General features: G+C 35.1%; 1 protein-coding gene across 2 annotated transcripts in view; it reads right to left on the minus strand.

Moving 5' to 3' along the window:
* LOC143340195 (uncharacterized) overlaps positions 1 to 19,192 on the minus strand; it is a 937,384-nt gene that overhangs the window by 44,589 nt on the left and 873,603 nt on the right. For both annotated transcript variants that reach the window (XM_076761872.1, XM_076761870.1), the window contains one exon: positions 11,444 to 11,771. In XM_076761872.1, coding sequence (XP_076617987.1) covers positions 11,444 to 11,771 — 328 coding nt within the window. The remainder of the gene's footprint in view (positions 1 to 11,443; positions 11,772 to 19,192) is intronic.

Raw genomic sequence — 19,192 nt, forward strand, 5'->3', positions numbered from 1 at the left:
TGCATAATCGCGCGCTACGCGAACTCTATCGAACGTGTAGTTACGGTTCCATAAATTTTTGAAGAACCGTGAATATTTTACGTCTCCAGTCCGGTGTAACCCCTGAAGGTGCCGTGGTGAAATTTAAGGTGCCATAATTCTTCGAGGACGTTCGTAACGGGTCCCGCGGTAAACAAAGTCGCGGATACGGACGATTTTCTATAAATTCGTCCTGGATATAAATTACGCGATCGCGACGGGACACGCTCTGGTCCCGCTCGTCCGCGCCCGAGGAATTCACGCTACCGCTTCTCTACGCTCCCGGAGCCGGAGAATTCGCGTTTCAACTTGACCGGATAAAACAGCGCCGGTGCCCACTGACGCATCCCCAGTCGGGCTATATTTCATCGGAACGAAGCCCGGCCTCGCACGCTTCGTGCCGTAAACCAGGCCCGCAGCTCGGTGTTTAAACTGGCATAAATCCGCTTCTACTCGCGATAATCCGACTCGCTCCTATCTCGATCTGCGCCTGGTCGACGAAGAAACGCAACCCTTGCCTGGCGATTTTCCGATCCTCGACTTCTCGGCGAAGTCACTTGCAATTCGATTCTGCGAATCTACAGGGTGTATCGTCCGAATTAAACCTCCAACACGCTGTTTTCTATTTTTAATTCTTTAACCGAACGGAAACAATACAGTCCTACGTCGTTTCGAAACGTTCGAAACACTATGTTTATTTATTTATTATTTATATATAAGGTTTTACGGCGCACAACATCGCGGTCATAAGCGACGGGTTTCTGCGTTGGTTTTAGACTTTGTGGAAGAGGCTGGTTTTGTTAAGAAATTCAATGATATTTATTAGATGTTCTCCGGACGTAAGGGCCGTGTCAGGATTGATTTTATATTTGAGTCGCTGGGTAGAAAGTTTTTGGCACTCATATAAAAGGTGATGCACTGTAAGTGGGACTTCGCAACAGAGGGGAGGGTCGGTCTTCTTTATGAGAAATTCACGAAACACTATGTTTGTCTGTACAAGGTGTTCGGTCACCTCTGGGAAAAATTTTAATGAGCGATTCTAGAGGCCAAAATAAGACGAAAATGAAGAATATCCATTTCTTGACTGAGGCTTCGTTAAAAAGTTATTAAAAAATTAAATCAAAAAATTTCAAATCATTCTGAAAAAATTATTTTTGGTCGCGGAGATCAATTATAATCATTTTTTGTGAATATACACATCTTCGAAATCTTATCCACTTTTGGGAAAATAATTTGGGTAGGTGCTAAAATTTTTCAGCGAAAAAAAAATTTTTTCTAATCACTCTAAAAAAATGATTTTCGGCTGCAAGGATCAATTGCAATCATTTTTGGTTATTATATATACCACCGAAATTCTACGCATTTTCAAGAAAAAAATTCCTTACCGAAAATCTAATGTGAGGCCAGAAATACTCTCCTGAAATTTCATGCGAATATTTAAAATCTCATAGCTCCTGAACGGATTGGCCGATTTTAATGTTTCAAAATACAAACAACGCATATTTTAGTGAAGAATATGTAGAAATTCTGAAAATATTGAAAAAGTTGCGCCTTGACCCCGTAAAAAGAGAAAATCCCCATAAAAGTGGACCAATTTTCTAATGGCCATAACTCCTACAATAGTAAATATATTTCAATGAAACTTTTTTTTGAAGTAGAGCTCATGGGTACCTATAAAAAAGTACTAAACAACTTTTCTATAGAGCGTCAAACAAAATTACTAAAAATCGACAACAAAGGGACAGGTGCTGAAAATTTTCGGCGAAAAAAAAGACTTGCGAATCATCTTGGAAAAATTATTTTTACTTGCAGGGGTCAATTGCAAGCATTTTTGGTCAACAGACATATCCCCGAAATCCTACTCAGTTTCGAGAAAAAAATTCCTTACCGAAAATATAATTTCTGGCCAGAAATGTTTGCCCGAATTTTCATGCGAATCTTCAAAACGTCATAACTTCTGAACGGATTGGAGGATTTTAATGTTCAAAAAGCCAAACGACGCGTTTTTTAGTGTAGAATATGTAGCAATTATAAAAATATTCGAAAAGTTGGTTCTTGACACCGCAAAATGAGAAAAACCCCATAAAAATGGTCCAATTTTCAAACAGCCATAACTCCTACAATTGTGAATATATTTCAATGAAATTTTTTTCTGAAGTAGAGCTCATGGGTACTTACAAAAAAGTATTAGACAACTTTTCTGTAGGGCGTCAAACAAAATTACTAAAAATGAAAAACGAATTTTTAAGAGAAATCGACAGGGGGTAGGTGCCTAAATTATTCGACCAAAAAAAAAAATTTTTAATTAATTCTGAAAAAATTATTTTCGGTTGCAGGGGTCGATTACAATCATTTTTGGTCATTACACATACCCTCGAAATCCTACGCATTTTCGAGAAAAAAATTCCTTACCGAAAATCTAATTAGGTGCCTAAATTATTCGATGAAAAAAAAATTTCAAATCGTTCTAGAAAAATTATTTTCGGTTGCGGCGGTCAACTATAATCATTTTTAGTGAATGGACATACCCCCGAAATCTTGCGCATTTTCGAGAAAAAAATTCAGTACGAGCGGAACTTTAAACGTTAATAACTTTTTAACGAAGCCTCCATCAACAAATTGGTATCCTTGATTTTCGTCTTATTTTGGCCTCTAGAATCCCCCATTAAAATTTTTCCCAGGGGTGGCCGAACACCCTGTATACTATAACTTGCATCTGCTATCGTTTTAAAAGCAATTTCCACGACTATAAAATCTCCTTGTGAGCTAGAATAGAGGTAAAATAGTCCTACGTCGTTTCAAAACGTTTGAGATAATAGTAGAATAATATAATTTTCTCAAACGAAACTAGATTAAACAATTTTTTCGAATCACATTTTACTAATCGAAAGCACCAATTTTTTAGAATTGATTTAGTTGTCGGAAATGACACGTCGCGTTGATTGTTTACGATCATATTGTTCCGCGAGTTAAAAGCTACACTTGACTGGTACCTCGCGAACATCTTGATTACGGAACAATACACGGATTTTCCCAGCACGAACGAGCTATTCTAACGTTTTGTTTCTGTTACCTTGCAAAGGACGGAACAGATTACGACATACAACTGGAATAGAATTACAATATAATAGAAACTCTGACCACGGCCTATTGCTAATTGCGAAGGATTAGTAGAATCGGTAGAGATTGCAGAGCAGAAACGTTATCTTTGGAACTAGTGTAATTGATCTTCTTGAAGACCTCGCAAATAAAGATCTCTTAGAAGCGGAAGAACAAGAGGATATTCCAGTTGAAACTCTTGGACATGCTTTCGTTTCAAAGACCTTGACGAAATATGTTGTCGGATTAAAAAGCAATTTTAATTTCCAATTCGTAAAATGTTTACTTTGATATATAAGATATCGATCAAAACCCTTTTAATTTGAAGAGTTGAAGCAAAGCATGATTAAAAAGAGATTGGGAAACACTGTGCCAGATGATAGCAGTCAAAGAATTTATTCCCTTCCTCTAGGGTGGAAGAAAGACGTTTAGCTATAAAAAATCCACATTGTTTTAAATTCTGGAGTAATTCCAAAAAGCGTTTACGAGTGCATTTGTAACCTATGTTGAGAACCACTGACGTGGAATTTGTCTCGAGTGTAAATAGTATCTGGCTTATTTCCTGATAATTCCCATAGAATGGTTTCCCCAGCGTCCGAACATCTGCCGCGTCGCGTATTCCCGAATGGATCATTGTTTCAAAATGGAAGTCGTAAGCGCGCAGTTCGTTGGAAAGGCGAAGAAGGAACTGGAAAGTACATTTGTCGTGAAGTATTGCTGCAAGCTCGCGGCAGTTCCTCCGCGGGGGGCCCTGACATGCGGGTACCAATGTACATCGGTGCGTGCGCAAGTGCGTAGTTCCTTGTATGTGGAAGTCGTCAGCGTTGCGCGTACATTGAGACGGGAATAGACAACCAACGGGCCGAGATTTATGCGAAACGCGAAGTATAACTATCGGTTAACGGCACTGCGACACGAGAGGACGGACCTCGATTCGCGGAGGTGGTGACGATTTCACGGTACACGTGATCTACACGAAGGATCTCGAGGTGCTATTATTGGCATCGATCAACAAAGGTTTCCTAGCTTCGCTACTCGATAGATCATAAGAGTAGAATTTTTTCACAAGCTTTAATCCACGCGACGTTTAAACCTTTAAAGTTATTTTTAAATTCTGTAAAAACAGGACGTTCGAAAATTTAATTTTGAAGTAAGAAAACAGAGGAGCAACGACAGTAGTCAAATAGTAATGTAACCAAGAAATACAAAATGTAATAGAATTTTAATCCTTAATGATTTTGACCAAATTATTAAACGAATGAATTTGTTACTTATTCATTAAGAAAATCGTATCCTAAGTTAATATAGATAATATAATACATATTTCAAAGACTTTTAAAATTTGCAACACGATCAAAGGTTTTCAAAATTTTCACGACCATCAGGACTAGTCATATTTCTAATATTTAGTACATTTATTCTATCATAATAGATTTAGATAGATATCAGCTGGTCGCGGCATAATTTCTTGTAAGTGCTAGTACATCATCCTTAGTCATAGTCATCAACATTTCATTTTGTACTCTTAATCAATTAAAAAACCTTTGTTCTCTCTCTCCCCTAATCCTTTCTATGAATCTTGTAGCACATTATATAAAGACACATGCAACGCTATATCTATTTAACCTTGGGATAACCTTAAAAAGCTCTATGAGGGTTACATGTAAATTTTTTTATTCAAACCTATACATTTTATTGTCTATTCTTATAGCTGATATTGAAACGTTTTCATTTTGCATTAGTTAATGTTTAAGTATCGTTTGTTTGAAAAATACGATTGTTTTTAATGATAAAATTATATATGAATGTTGGATTTTCAGCAATATTAGAAAATATCTATAATGTACATTAAATGGAAGGTTCGAAATTATAATCGAAATGTTTATGTACATTTGTCGGTTTATATGGTTTTAATTTGTTCTTTAATATTGTACGAATAATCCACTCGTTTGTTTGGCATACTCTATTGATAGCTGCTACTATTCTAACAGGTATTGTAAGGTAATTGAAAAACATAGCCAATACATTTATCTCGTTATTTTTTGTTCAAGTATGATTTCAGTGTTTGTCTTTCTTCACAGTTTCAGATTTTTAGAAAATAACCATAATTTTTTACCATCGATGGAATCGATTTTACTTTATTTAGATAGCGTTTATGAAACACTATACATTACATTGTATATTAATTTGGCAATTCAAATTTTTCTTTCAATGTAAAAGGCATTTTTATTATGTTTTTTTGTAAAAGGAAAATAAATAAATAAATATCTCAAAAACTAATTGATCAATGTAAATGAATCTTTTTTTATATTATAGAGTACACTTTTCTGCAGGTAGTGAACCTCTAATATTTTGAGTTTTTTTAAATTTACTAACTTTTATAAAATGTAGAATTGTGAAAAAAATGGTAAAACAATGATTTCTAACTTTAAGGTGGCAGAAAACAATAAAAAAAATTATTTTTTCCACTTTTGAAGGTTTACTGCTTCGAAAATTTCATGCAGTTTAAGAATATGTACGACTTTTTTGTTTTAGATTTACAGTCGAGGAGCTACAACGCCCGCAACTCAACAAGAATTTCTCGAGGACTATGATGACACGCGGCTTGTTTACTCTGAATGTTTATATAAAATAAAAAATTTTATAATTTTTTATGTCTATAAAGGATGCATAATAAAATGGCAAAACCACAGATTGATGTCTTGTTTAGTTTGTTACAAAAAAAATCTTAAAAAATGACCTTTTTCAAGCGTACGAAACCAGAACCTCCCTTTAAGAGTTTTAGTCTTAGTTTTATATCTGTAAATACGAAATTCAATATCTCAGCATATCTTTTGTAAGTGTTCTCTGTACTCGAAGCAAATATTAATTAAGAAACTAAAGAAATATACATCTATACAGCATCTGCAAATTCTTAAAAAAATGCGACATACAAAGATCATATGTATTTGTTAAATATATTTTTAAAATCTGTAATTTATGAATTATAAAATCTATATATGATAATTATGTGAACCTGTATGATCCTGTATAAGAAGTGTAAGTAAGCTCTGATAAAAAAAATTCGCTAAGTGTCGTGCTGTCGACAATGGAAAAGACATTCGTGAGCGTACGAGAGCAAATTAAACGAGATTTACAGCGGGTGCACGATCTCGTCCTATTAAGCTCTGGATGTGCTTATACTTTCGATGAAATATGGCACTACGTAACCATCGACCCCATAAGCGAGTAGCTGCGGCGTCCAGCTGTTTTCGACCGATAGTAAACTGATAATAAAGTCAGTCCTCGTACATTGTAGGGAGAAAGGAAGATGAATCCCTGGCTGACATATTTATTTCCATATTATTAAAAAGTCATAGAAAAAAATGTTTGTCATTGTATTCTCGTGTACATTTTATTATATACAGGGTGTTAAATGCTTAAACTTAAGATACGAATGTAGAGTCGTAAAATAAACAAATTTTTCCTTTTGAAGTTCTTCTTCTTCGAAAACATATTTATTTTTAAAGTTATAAGAATATGGGAACGAAATAATCTAAGTATATCCTGTTTATCGATGAAAAAAATCATGTTTGCGGATGTACTCTCAGAGGAAACATTTGTTTGTTTTATGATTCCATATTTCTATTTCAAGTTTGAGCATTCAACCTGTGAACACCCTGTATGATTGATTTATACAAATAATTTGATCCTTTGGAACCGTTCAAGGATATTTTTCATTTCATTTTTGTTGCAAATATGTGTGATAATTTGCATTACAAAGTTTTTATGCGCGGTGAAAATCTTTTTACTTATTTTTGATTACTAAATACATTTGAAATATTTCCAGGATGCTGTAGTTTTTAAACTTATATTGTATAGTGAAATATATATACAGGGTGTTCGGCCACCTCTGGGAAAAATTTTAATGAGGGATTCTAGAGGCGAAAATAAGACGAAAATCAAGAATACCAATTTGTTAATGGAGGCTTCGTTAAAAAGTTATTAACGTTTAAAGTTCCGCCTGTACTGAATTTTTTTTTCGAAAATGCACAAGATTTCGGGGGTATGTTTATTCACCAAAAATGATTGTAATTGACCCTCACAACCGAAAATAATTTTTCCAAAACAATTTGAAATTTTTTTTTTCGTCGAAAAATGTAGGCACCTAATTAGATTTTCGGTAAGGAATTTTTTTCTCGAAAGTACGTAGGATTTCGGGGGTATGTGTAATGACCAAAAATGATTGTAATTGACCCCCGCAACCGAATATAATTTGTTTAGAACGATTTGAAATTTTTGAATTTAATTGTCAATAACTTTTTAACGAAGCCTCCATCAACAAATTGGAATTCTTGATTTTCGTCTTATTTTGGTCTTTAGAATCCCCCATTAAAATTTTTCCCAGGGTTAGCCGAACATCTTGTATATAACAGTTTTTATCGTGAATCATTACTTTAGAATATAAATAAATAGGATTTGGGTTTTGATCCCGCACAATTCAAAAGAATTCATTGCAATATTCAACAGACGTATATTATTTTCTTAACAAGTCAAGGTGCAAGGTTAGACTCATATAGAAGTACACGACATAGCTTTGTTTGAAAAGTGTTTAAAGATAAGCATGTAAGGTTATCAATTGGGTAATAATAATGAAGCGTACATGTTAGTGCTCTTAGCCAAGACTTTGGTGATGTTTTATTCAAAGAATCAGGACATTATTATGACGATAATTCCAGTTGGTATCTTATATTTCACGTTTGTTTTTTACACTGATAATTTTATTATATCAAAACAGAGAAATGCATTCCGGATAGAAAATACTACAATGGATGAAATTAGTGTCGTTGCAGTAAAGAGGAAGTCCTACGATACGCGTTATACGATTCTCGACGAACCGTAACTTAGCCGTAACAGCATACGTACGAATAGGATTTTCAAACTCGATTTTCTCGAAAACTAAACTTTAAATGAAAAAATTTTATTCCATATTTTGTTCTTATTTTTTCATAAAGAACCACCTCATGCCCGCTAGTACATGTTATTCGGCCGCACCCTGTATATTGTATATCTGTTCGTTGTGAAATATTTTCTTCTATGATTAAAACCTTTTCATTATTTAACGAGTGATAAAAACATGGTTGTTTATCTATTCACATTTAATTCCTAAGAAAATTTAGATACAGGAGTGCATAAGAAAATTGCTATATAGTATAATAAATATAATATATTTGTCGGAACCCATTAAAAAGTTTTTGTTCTCAAATTGAATGTTACTTCACGTTGTGTAAATAAAGTTATGTTGGCTCTAATCGATATTTAAATATAATCGATGCAAAGAATATCACCGGAAACGCAAACGTGCGTCTGGTTGGCGTTGACGTTTGGATGTGGCCTTTGAAGGTAGTCGAGTTGGTTGTCTGGTTACCGAAACGTTTAAAAAAAGAAGGATTCGAAAAAGAAACGAATAGAATTAAAAGGGTTTCCAGACTGAAAGGACGTGCGGGAAAAATTCGAAAAAGAATCCCTGCAAAGGACTCATCGGTTGTTGTTGTACATCCTTTGGGGTTGTCAAAGTGTTTGTGTTATAGTTAACAATTATTAGTTTATTTAATTAAAAGAGTTAAGAAAAACAAGAAATGCATAGAGTGACGAGACAGAGAGAAATGGCCAATGAAACTGTTTCTCCGACATATTAATGAAAATAACTTTTTTATGTCTATATGAAAATTTGGGGAAAACTATTATAACTTATTGTGCTTTAAAGTGCAATAAATCAATTTTGGTGTACACATTTTGCATTTATTTTGTATACTATATTTTGCATGTTTCGGGATATTATATCTACATAAGGAGATAGATATTCTGAGAAACATGTCGCAATACACTTACGCAATATTATTAGATCAACATATGCAAATGCTTATATTCACTATCTGTTTTGACAAAAGCATGAAAGATTATCAATGTACCAACGATAAAAATATGACTGGACAATCTACATAAAGTCAGTCGTTCGATCGTTCTGGCAGTGAAGAGACGCGTCAATATGTCGTCTAAATTTTTCATTGTTTGCTTGTTGATCGTTATCGTAAGCTCGGTTACATTTGGCCAAGAATCTGGTGAGTTATTTATCGAGAACTCGAAGTACTATTTCGACGTTGAATTTCGAAGTTTTGTGCATTTTTTCAAGAAGATCGACGTTAATGACCATTGCTAATTTTTAATTTACTATTTATTAAACTGAAGAAAGAAAATGTGTGCCGGGGAAAACCTATAATGATGGATGCAACACGTGTTTTTGCACTGAAACACAAGTCATAGGGTGCACTTTGATGGCCTGTCAAGAGCGCGACCCTGAAACTGGTGAATTTCGGCCAGCTAAAGTTCTAGATCCTCCAGAAGATTTTTGGGAAACACCCGAATAAAATTATGTACTTAAATATTAACAGTCGAAGAAGAGAAATAGTCAATAAAGATAATTAAATTGTCAATAAAGATAATTCACCGTGTCGTGAACTTTGTCATCGAATTTTACTAATATATGAGAAAAAAGGATAAGTTGTTTAAATATATCACAATGCTTTTCACAGTAGAGTAACTGTTCTAGTAGTCAGCCTCTTTGGTAGCAAATTACTTAGGAATATGAAATAATAGCAAAATTACGTTTAGAAACCTGTCAGCAGTGAACCTATGGTTCTATTTCCAATGTTCAGTTTCATATCTTTGGAGGCAATAGTGTGCAGTGCAATAAGTTACATTCTGAAGACCATTCTATCTATGACAGACAACTAGTGAATAGTTTGGTAGTACTTTACGTAACAACTAAAGATAGCATACAGGTTGTTTGGCCACTCCTGGGAAAAATTTTAATGGGACATTCTAGAGGCCAAAATAAAACGAAAATCAAGAATCAAGAAATTAATTTGTTGATGGAATCTTCGTTAAAAAGTTATTAACATTTAAAGTTCCGCTCGTATTAAATTTTTTTCTAGAAAGTGGGTAGAATTTCTGGGGTAGGTCTATTTACCAAAAATTATTGAATTGACCCCCTCAACCAAAAATAATTTTTTCAGAATGATTTGAAATTTTTTAATTTAATTTTTTAATCATTTTTTAATGAAGCCTCAGTCAAGAAATTGATATTCTTGATTTTCGTCTTATTTTGGCCTCTAGAATCTCCCATTAAAATTTTTCCCAGGGGTGGCCGAACACCCTGTATGTCATCAATAATCGTAAATCTTGTTTTTTAATATTTTGAGTACGTAATTAGCAATATTTAAATAAATTGTTTATGAGTGTAGAATGATATTAAAACGTTAATATGTATATTTTTTCGATGGGGCTGACTATTGGTATTAAGAATATTATTATTATTTTTCAGAATTGATATGAAATCAGTAGTCGGCTCTATCGGTCGTAGCGTCTAAAACAATTGATAAGAATACAACACTATGAGTGTTCGGGAAACATTACTGTGATGGTAATTTAATTGTTAACAACTGACTGTTAAAAGAAACGTGAATTATTTGATATCATACGTGTACTTTCAATAATAGTAAGCTTTTGTATGATAATATTTTAAATATACATTTGCCTGGTAACAGTATTTGACGTTACAAAAATAACAGAAAATTAACTTTAAAGGACCGTTATTTTTTTTTTGTTTAGTTTTTACCCTTATTCGTGTATTTTTTTAGATATTTTGTACACTAAGTTGTTTAAGAAACTATTATGAATAACAATGTATGTTCCATATTGTAAGTATAGTAACTGTTAGATAATTTAATGATAATTTAGTTAAATAACTTCATGAGATAAATTTTACGTATTGTTACGAAAAAAAATATTTTATGTTTTGTTTTTTAGTAAAATTATTTTTTATGTTCTATTTTTTGCACATTGGAACACAGAAATAAGGATTCGTTTCTTCTTATGATAATTTCATCAGTTTTTGTTGCCTGCATACTAGCACTACTTATAACGGCTGACTACTAACACCTGAAAATAGGGCACTCTCGGCCGACTATTGGTGGAAATGACATTTCTGCATATTTCTAGATACTTTAGCTACAAATTACTATGGTATTAAAACGTCGATCACATATTTAAAAAACAACAGGCTCTAATGAATTGAATGGCGTATAAAACATAGAAAATATTAACAGTGACAATGCGTAAAATGAATTTTCATTATGCTTTAAACGGCCGACTACTGGCACAGTTACTCTACTCAAAGATCTTTGTCCTGAAATTTGCCAATGTCTCCCAGACAGTGTCGTAAACATTTCAAAAGTAAACGTGCATTATCGCTGGTTATTTTGACAAAATCGAGAAAGGTACTCACAGTGACGTTTCCTTTATCCTCTGCAACGCGAGGAGGGCCGCCGAGGAGGATACAAAGACAGGATCGAGCGGTTCCATCATGCAGACCGACACGTCTCTGTCCCTTTCTCTATCCCTCTGTCTCTCCCTGTCGCGATCCCGTTCCTTTTCTCGATCCCGTGGCTCCCTTTCCCTGATCCCTGATTCTCTTTCCTGCTGCCGTTCCCTACGTTCGTTTTCCGTACTCCTCTCGTTCACCCTCTCGTGCTCTCGTTCCCGGTGTCTTTCCCGAGCTCGCTCGTGGTCTCTCTCCCACGCTGATTCTCCTATCGCCGGCAGTGGCGGTGTCACTGAAAGCGAAAAACATACGCGGAGTATTAATTAACGAACTAACGGGAATATTATTATTAAGCATCGCCTGGCGTTCAAATCTCACGTTCGTTTCGTAACTTTGCCAGACCACGCCAAGAGTAAATATTCGATCGTTAATCCCATGGATGCAGCGTGAATCCGATGCATCGCCAGCCAATGTGGAACGGACGCTCGTTAGAGACGCTTGTTAATTTAATATATTTCTTGCGATACTAGATTATCTCGCGAGCGACTTATACGGTTCCCGCGTAAACGCTACCATTTCCAATGGAAGATAAAGCTGTAACTGCGCGGATCGAAACGAATAACGAGCTGGCCGTTATTGAACCGCGTTTTTCCGTCGCGGATTATTTAAATGCATCACGGTTCGCATAAGACTTGCCTCGATGCCCGCGCAACCTCCTCGTAAATCTCCCGTTATGAACTGAGAGTCTACGAGCCAACGGGTACAGCCTATGTTTCTCAAGGTTCCAGAAAATTGACCTGAAAGTTCAATCGTTTCACAGGCAGTGAGAATACGCGCCGTGGAAAACTGCATTTAACACTAAACCTACCACGACCGGTCAAATGACCGTTTTTAAAATTTCGTTTACAAATTCTAACACACAATATTATTTTAGCGCCATTTCTTATAGTATACGTACAATGAATTTTACAATATTCACTTCTATTCTTATTGTTTGTTTTCTGAGAAAAATATGCAGTCTGTCTTGCCTACCACGACCGGTCGTCTGACCGATTCAATGATTTATATTTTTCTGTAAAAAACTAGACAAAATTTGGTACCAAATTCTGGTTAGCTTCCGATGTAAATAGGAAATATATTTATAGCAAAGACGAAAGAAATCTGCAGTTTCCACTGTCTTAAAATAGTCTAACAACGTGTATTAAAAATACCTAAACTTTAGATGCGTGCAGTTACGAAAGTACTAGTGTTTTATTAATTATTGAGCCACTGTACGAAGCGGCAAAGTCTCTCCTTCAAAATGGCTTTTGGTTTTTGTCGATCCGACTTCCCGTTTTCGAGATATCGTAATTTATGTAAATAGGTAATTTTAAAAAAATTCTCTTATGGCGCTTTCCGTGTTACGGCAGGCTATTAACACGCATTAAATTACTAAAAACTTAAATTACCTGCAGTTTCGAAATTATTAGTATTTTTTCTATGATCGAGCGCCATCGTCAACAGCGGCAAAGCCTCCTCTTTGAAATGGTTTTTGGTTTTTGTCGATCCGACTTTCCGTTTTTGAGATATCGTAATTTATGTAAAGGGGTAGTTTTTTAATTGTTACTATCTTTGTCTCCGTCTGACGCGTCGCGTTGTACCTCTTTGTCGCACGTGAGTCGTGACCGAGTGACCTAGTTTCGGGCGTAGTATTTCCAAGAATTTACTACGCACTGTTTACTATTGTCACGCGCGCAAGATCAATGAACTCGTGAGCGCAACAACGAAACGTAAACAAACCCTATCTCCGAAACTAGCCACCGCATCGACTTGATATTAAAATCACTATATCTCCGGAACTAATAAAGCTATCGGCTTGTTCGAACGCTCGTTTTAAAGGACATTTCATCCCCTACCCGATGACCACATTAACTATTATTATTTATATTGTCTTCTATGTTTATTTTAACATTTACTTTGACTCTACATACCCAAAGAAGTTTCAGTAATTCTTACTGATCGTACGACTAGTGTACGATAAAACTGGGCCATAAATTGTTTATTTAACTGAAAATGAATTTAAATACAGGATGTTCGCGTAATTACTAGCACTTTTCCTTAAATAGTTGTTTTTTCTAGAATTAACTACAGTATCGACTTGGAACAAAATTCGTTTTCAAGGACATTTTGTCTTCTATCCGATGAAAATGAAACAATTTTTTAACATAAAAGAGAAGGATATCTTACGAATAAACATCAAAATACGTTGCCTCCTAAAAGAGGAAAAGAAAGACTGGTCATCTGACTGGTCATGGTAGGAATACACGAAGTGCCGGTAGGTTTAGTGTTCCTTCCTAGCGACGTTTACCTGAAACGCCAACGCTTTCGTGAAAATACTGTTTGTAAGTCTGATTCTTAACAGTCAACAAATAGCGTGCAACAGTTTGCAAGCGGAAGTATCGTAACATCGAAAGGTCTCATCCTCGTACAAGAGCATAGCGTAAACATCTTTCTGAACAGAGCTGTGATACATTAGAACAGTTGAACGCTAAACATTTCTGAAATTACACGAAGCAGAATTTTGGAACGAATAAGTCCCCAATTTCGGTTAAATCTCGGTGTCAATTTTTTCTAATCAAGTATGTAGTTCACAGAAATCCATCAACGTTATAATAAAATTTTAATTTTATCATAGTTGAAGTCGATGCAGGATATACGTGTATTAGTATATTTGAACATTTCGAAGAAAGTGGACTCAGTGTACTAATTCCTGCAATATAGATTCCTCATAACAATTCTAACGTAGAAAGTAACATACATTTACAAGTGGGTAAGTCATAACTGAATTAAACAAGCATTAAAGATCAAAGAAAGCAACAAAGGCTATAAATTAATTAAAAATGTACGGGGTCAGACTAAATGTCAGAAATCGCTCTAAGAATAAACGTTGTCCAGCCAGATTTCGATACTACTTGTATGTTTGAAAAATTACATTTGCATAATAATTAATAAAACCAACACGCCCCAAATTTATTCGTGACGTTTATTCGATCGAAATTTTTATTTTTACTGAAAATAAACATTTTGACCATCTTTGGGTTTCTATAGTAATCATCATTAAGAACTTGTCGCGATACCAGAGGCTATAATATAATTTGCATCGTCAAACAGATACTTTACGACGACCTTTGACCCCGTGGTAACGCGGTCCACTTCGTTGCTCTTCTCGCGACCCACGGCCGACAAGCATGTTAAATGTCCGTGACATTACTATCACTAATTAATACGCGGCGGCAGTCAATAGATTCGCGAGTAATCGACGCTGCATGCGGGATTAGAAGACGCGAAGAGCGTCGAGACGGCGGTTTAACTTTTGACCAGGCTCGTTCCGTCTGCGCGTCTTTCACTTGATTATCGAAGTCGCCGCCTCGATCGCCTCGTAATCGATGTAAAATTGTAATTTCCAGGCTTACCTCGTTACGTGGTAATAGCTCGTTTGCCAGTAAACGCTCGTAATTAGTGCCGCGTAATTTCGAGATACACGAAATCGCCGCGGTATCGTTACTCGCAATTTGTTCCGGTTCGCTGGGGAGAGGAGAACCTCTCTCACGAATCGTTCGCGATCGAACCAGGGTAGTTTATAGTCTCAGGCTGTCTGTAACTATAACCCGTGTGTGATATTTCACGATCTAATTCATTTTATCCCCTTTTTCCGCTGTTAGGGATTTTCCAGTCTCCGTGTTGACGTTGTAGACGTTAAAGAAACAGTTCAATCGAAATGAATAAAATTTTAAAGTACTACTGAATTTATTTAATATTTTCATCTTGATGCCAGTAACAAGATAACATTAAATATTTTTATCTGAAATTTATAACAAAATAAGACATGGATATATCTACGTAGCTCTCAGTACTTTTTTAACAATTAGTCAATTTTGAGCTGTGTTTTGCGTAGCATTAGTTGATTAGCGTAGTGTATTTGAACGCTTTTTAAAATCAGATTACGAGTGATCAAATAACATTACGTAAATATATCAAGGCTAGGTTAATCTATGATGTAAACATATGTTCGTACTGCTTAACCTTTTGAGCGCTACGAACACATATATGTATGCATTCAGCAAAATCGTTTACCATGGGCTATGAATGCATATATGGGTATTCACATAACTATTCACTGCTTTCTGCAGTCACTGCTCAAATTATTTCCGTGACCAATTGAAATTATTTCAGTTATCAACATAGTTTGCAATGAAATTTTCGAGTTAGCTCCCAGCACACGCTTAATATCGTACAACTCAGCACTCAAAGGATTAAAGGGTCAAAAATAAGAGATTATAAAACGTATAACTGTGCAATAAAACGTGACCAGGAAGAAGGTATTATAATAGTTCGCTATCGAAAATATTTTATAAATACAAAGTAAAAGATTCCATCGAAGCTTTCTCTATTTAACATATCCAATATCCGTCTTCAGAAAAGTTTTATTGAAAAAATACCGACATGATTCTAATTCCCGTGATTATAAATACTCTTCACACTTTCAAGACTCGTTGGATAAGTTTGTAAATATATTTTTTAAACTTAGAACTAAGTTGTGAATCTTAGTTTCTTTAGTTGAAATTTCCATTCAGATAAGAATTCTGCTTGTCTCTGTTTTCTTCCTGGTCTCGTAAGGAATCGAGAAACGGACGTACTGTGCAAAATAACGGGATTAAGAGGTAATCGATTTCGGCGAGGCACACGATGTTTGTGGCAGCATGCGGAATAACACGGAACATTGCGTAACGCAGTACACGCATGCGAATTCCTCGGTTACTCGTGAATCAACGAACTGGGGATTTATGCAAACGGCCATTGTGGCTTCCTGGCTGTGCGCCAGGAGAAACGCGCCCAATTCGACCCGAAGATGCATGGTTAGAACAGCGTTTCCCAAACTGTACTCCATGGAACACTGGTTATTCCGTGAAATATGAATTTAGTTCATCTTACTTAATATTTAGAAACAATATCGATCGTAAGATCTGTTAATAATTTAAATTCGCAGATCGTAGCAACCTCTTCATGACTAGACCTGGTAATCGGTCTTTTTTACTAATGACTGCGAATTTAGAATTGTTTCTTAAGCTTTAAGAGAAAATTGTACTGTGTAAACTGTTTGTAAACTTTAAAAATACATAAGTTATTCCCACTCGCATGCGTACACTATAATTGTAAGCAAAACTTATCGATGGTCATGCCACGTTGAAAACTCCGATTCTCGTCATTATTGTATACTGTTTATGTTAGGTCGTCTCACAAGTTCGTGTCGTTCGATATTCACGGATTGGCAATGAGACGGATAACGTGTACTAATATGTACCGTGTACTAATAACGTCTACTAATATGTACATATTAAAAGTATACAAACTTTACTTACTGCATAATTGAACCATCGATAAAAGCGGCAAAGCTTCCCCTTTAAAATGATTTTTGTTTCATATCGATTCGACTTTCCGTTGTGAAAATATCGTAGTTTAAATGAAGGGATAATTTTTTAAATTTTACTACAATTTCTCTGTCCGTCTTACAATAGTCTATTAACGCGTATTGAAAATACTAAAACTTTAGACGTGTGCAGTTCCGAGGTTATTAGTGTTTTCTCCATAATCGAGCCATCGTTAGAAGTGCCAAAACGTCCCCTTTAAAATGATTTTTGTTTCATGTCGAACCGACCTTCCATTTTGAAAATATCGTAGTTTAAATGAAGGGGTCATTTTTTTAATTCCAGTATCTTTGTCTTCGTCTTACGCGTTGGAGCTTTCTCTCTCGCACGTGCATCGTGCAACCCCAATTTACTATTTACTACGCGTGCGTACGTAACGACCTTGTCAAGGCCGTTGTATTTCCAAGAAGTTCATTGACCTCACGATGTCAACAATAGAAAGTAAACAAACGTTTCGAATCCTTATATCTCCGGAACTAATTATGGTATCGATTTGAATGAACACTCATTTTAAAAGGCACTCTATCCTCTATCTAATAAACGTACCAACTATTATAATTTATGTTATCTTCTATGTTTATTTTGAAATATATTTAGTAAATGATTTCCAGTTAGATTTTATTTAATTTCAAAGGTAATTTTTGTGGCGTTGCTTCGTTGCGGGTAGAATGCGGAGAATTCGTATTTATTCAAATTTATACGAGAGTCGTATTCATTTTGTTATTCAAATTCTAATTTTTATTTAACGTTTGACGCAGAAAGTGTTGCTTCTGTTTTATATATTATGTTAAGTTTAGACTCTACGCAATGTTATCGGCTGAACTGGCCAACAAATCATAATATGGAAAGTTTAATAAAACAATATTTATCCGTTTATTACAAAATTCGGCATGCGCTTATGGGATGAATATTATGTTTCTCTATCGATTTTGTAATTGGGCATGACTAATCCGCTGATATTAAAAAAAAGCTACTTCGTAAATGGGTGTACCACAATGAAATAAACAACATTTGATAAAAATGGAAGAATTCATAAGAAACAAGTTCTTTTTATTCATAGTGAATCACCATTATAATATACGAATACAAGTGGGAGTACTATTTAACTTTGAATAATTTCTAGTATACATGTAGAACGATAAGAGCCTAGTACCGTTCGTCAAAGCGGGTTTTTGTATTAGAGAAATTTCTCTGAAAACTGACTTTAAATACAGATAGTCCTCCTACAACATAGCATCCTATAACACGGTTTCGCTATAACACGATTCATAAATTGCGAGAACCCTCCTACAACACTCCATCTTATAACATGGTTTCGCTTTAACACGATAAGAAAATTGCGAAAACCTTTGTACAACACTGTACTCCTACAGTACTGGATAACATGATTTTTGCTTAACATATTTAAAAACTAAATTACTTTAAAATAATAACGCGAAAAAATAATGAACTATAGTGGCTTTACATGAAAATATATAAACAAATTATAATTTAGTAAATTAAGATTGCTTTAAATTAAAATAATATTTTTTGTATTTTTTTGTTTTGTGTTATACATACATTTATATTTTTCATGAAAATTAAGTTGCTTATGTAGAAAAAAAAAATATTTGTTTTTAATAAGTTTTCGGAACGTAACCCTCCTTTTTGTACTGACTTTGGGTCTCATATAACATAGTTTCACACAACACGGCATTTTCTAAGAACCTATCTACCGTGTTATAGGAGGGTTACCTGTATTCACAGAGTATACGTACAAAAGAGTGCAACTAGGAGCAACATAAGTAGAAATAGTAAATAATGGACAAACGCGGATCTTAAGCCTAACCAAAAAATTCCAAATGGCTGTAAATTTTTTCACAGCCAATATACATAAAGATGTTTATTAAATTCAAGGTCCGCGTGTCCCTCGATCTTTTAGTTTAAGGCGTCGTAAACACTGGATTGACACGAAACGCGCACCATGTTACGAGGTCGATCGACGTTGTCTCGCTGGCTATCGATCGATCTATTTCGACGAAAAGTTCAAACCGATCTCGTAATAACCAACTCGATCACTATAATCGCGTTAACACTCGGGGCACGGTGTGCTCCTTTCGAAAGTTTCACGGCCGTTCGATACGAGTAATAACGATAATCGTGTCGCATCGCGTTTCTGGAACGTTTTCCGCGTCGCGGGAACGCGATGAAAATTTCAATGTAAAATAGCCGCGATTACAGATACGGATCTCGTGGGGCCCCGCGTTCG

This window comes from Colletes latitarsis, chromosome 3 (genome assembly GCF_051014445.1).
Source record: "Colletes latitarsis isolate SP2378_abdomen chromosome 3, iyColLati1, whole genome shotgun sequence".
In the NCBI taxonomy this organism is placed as follows: Eukaryota; Metazoa; Arthropoda; class Insecta; order Hymenoptera; family Colletidae; genus Colletes; species Colletes latitarsis.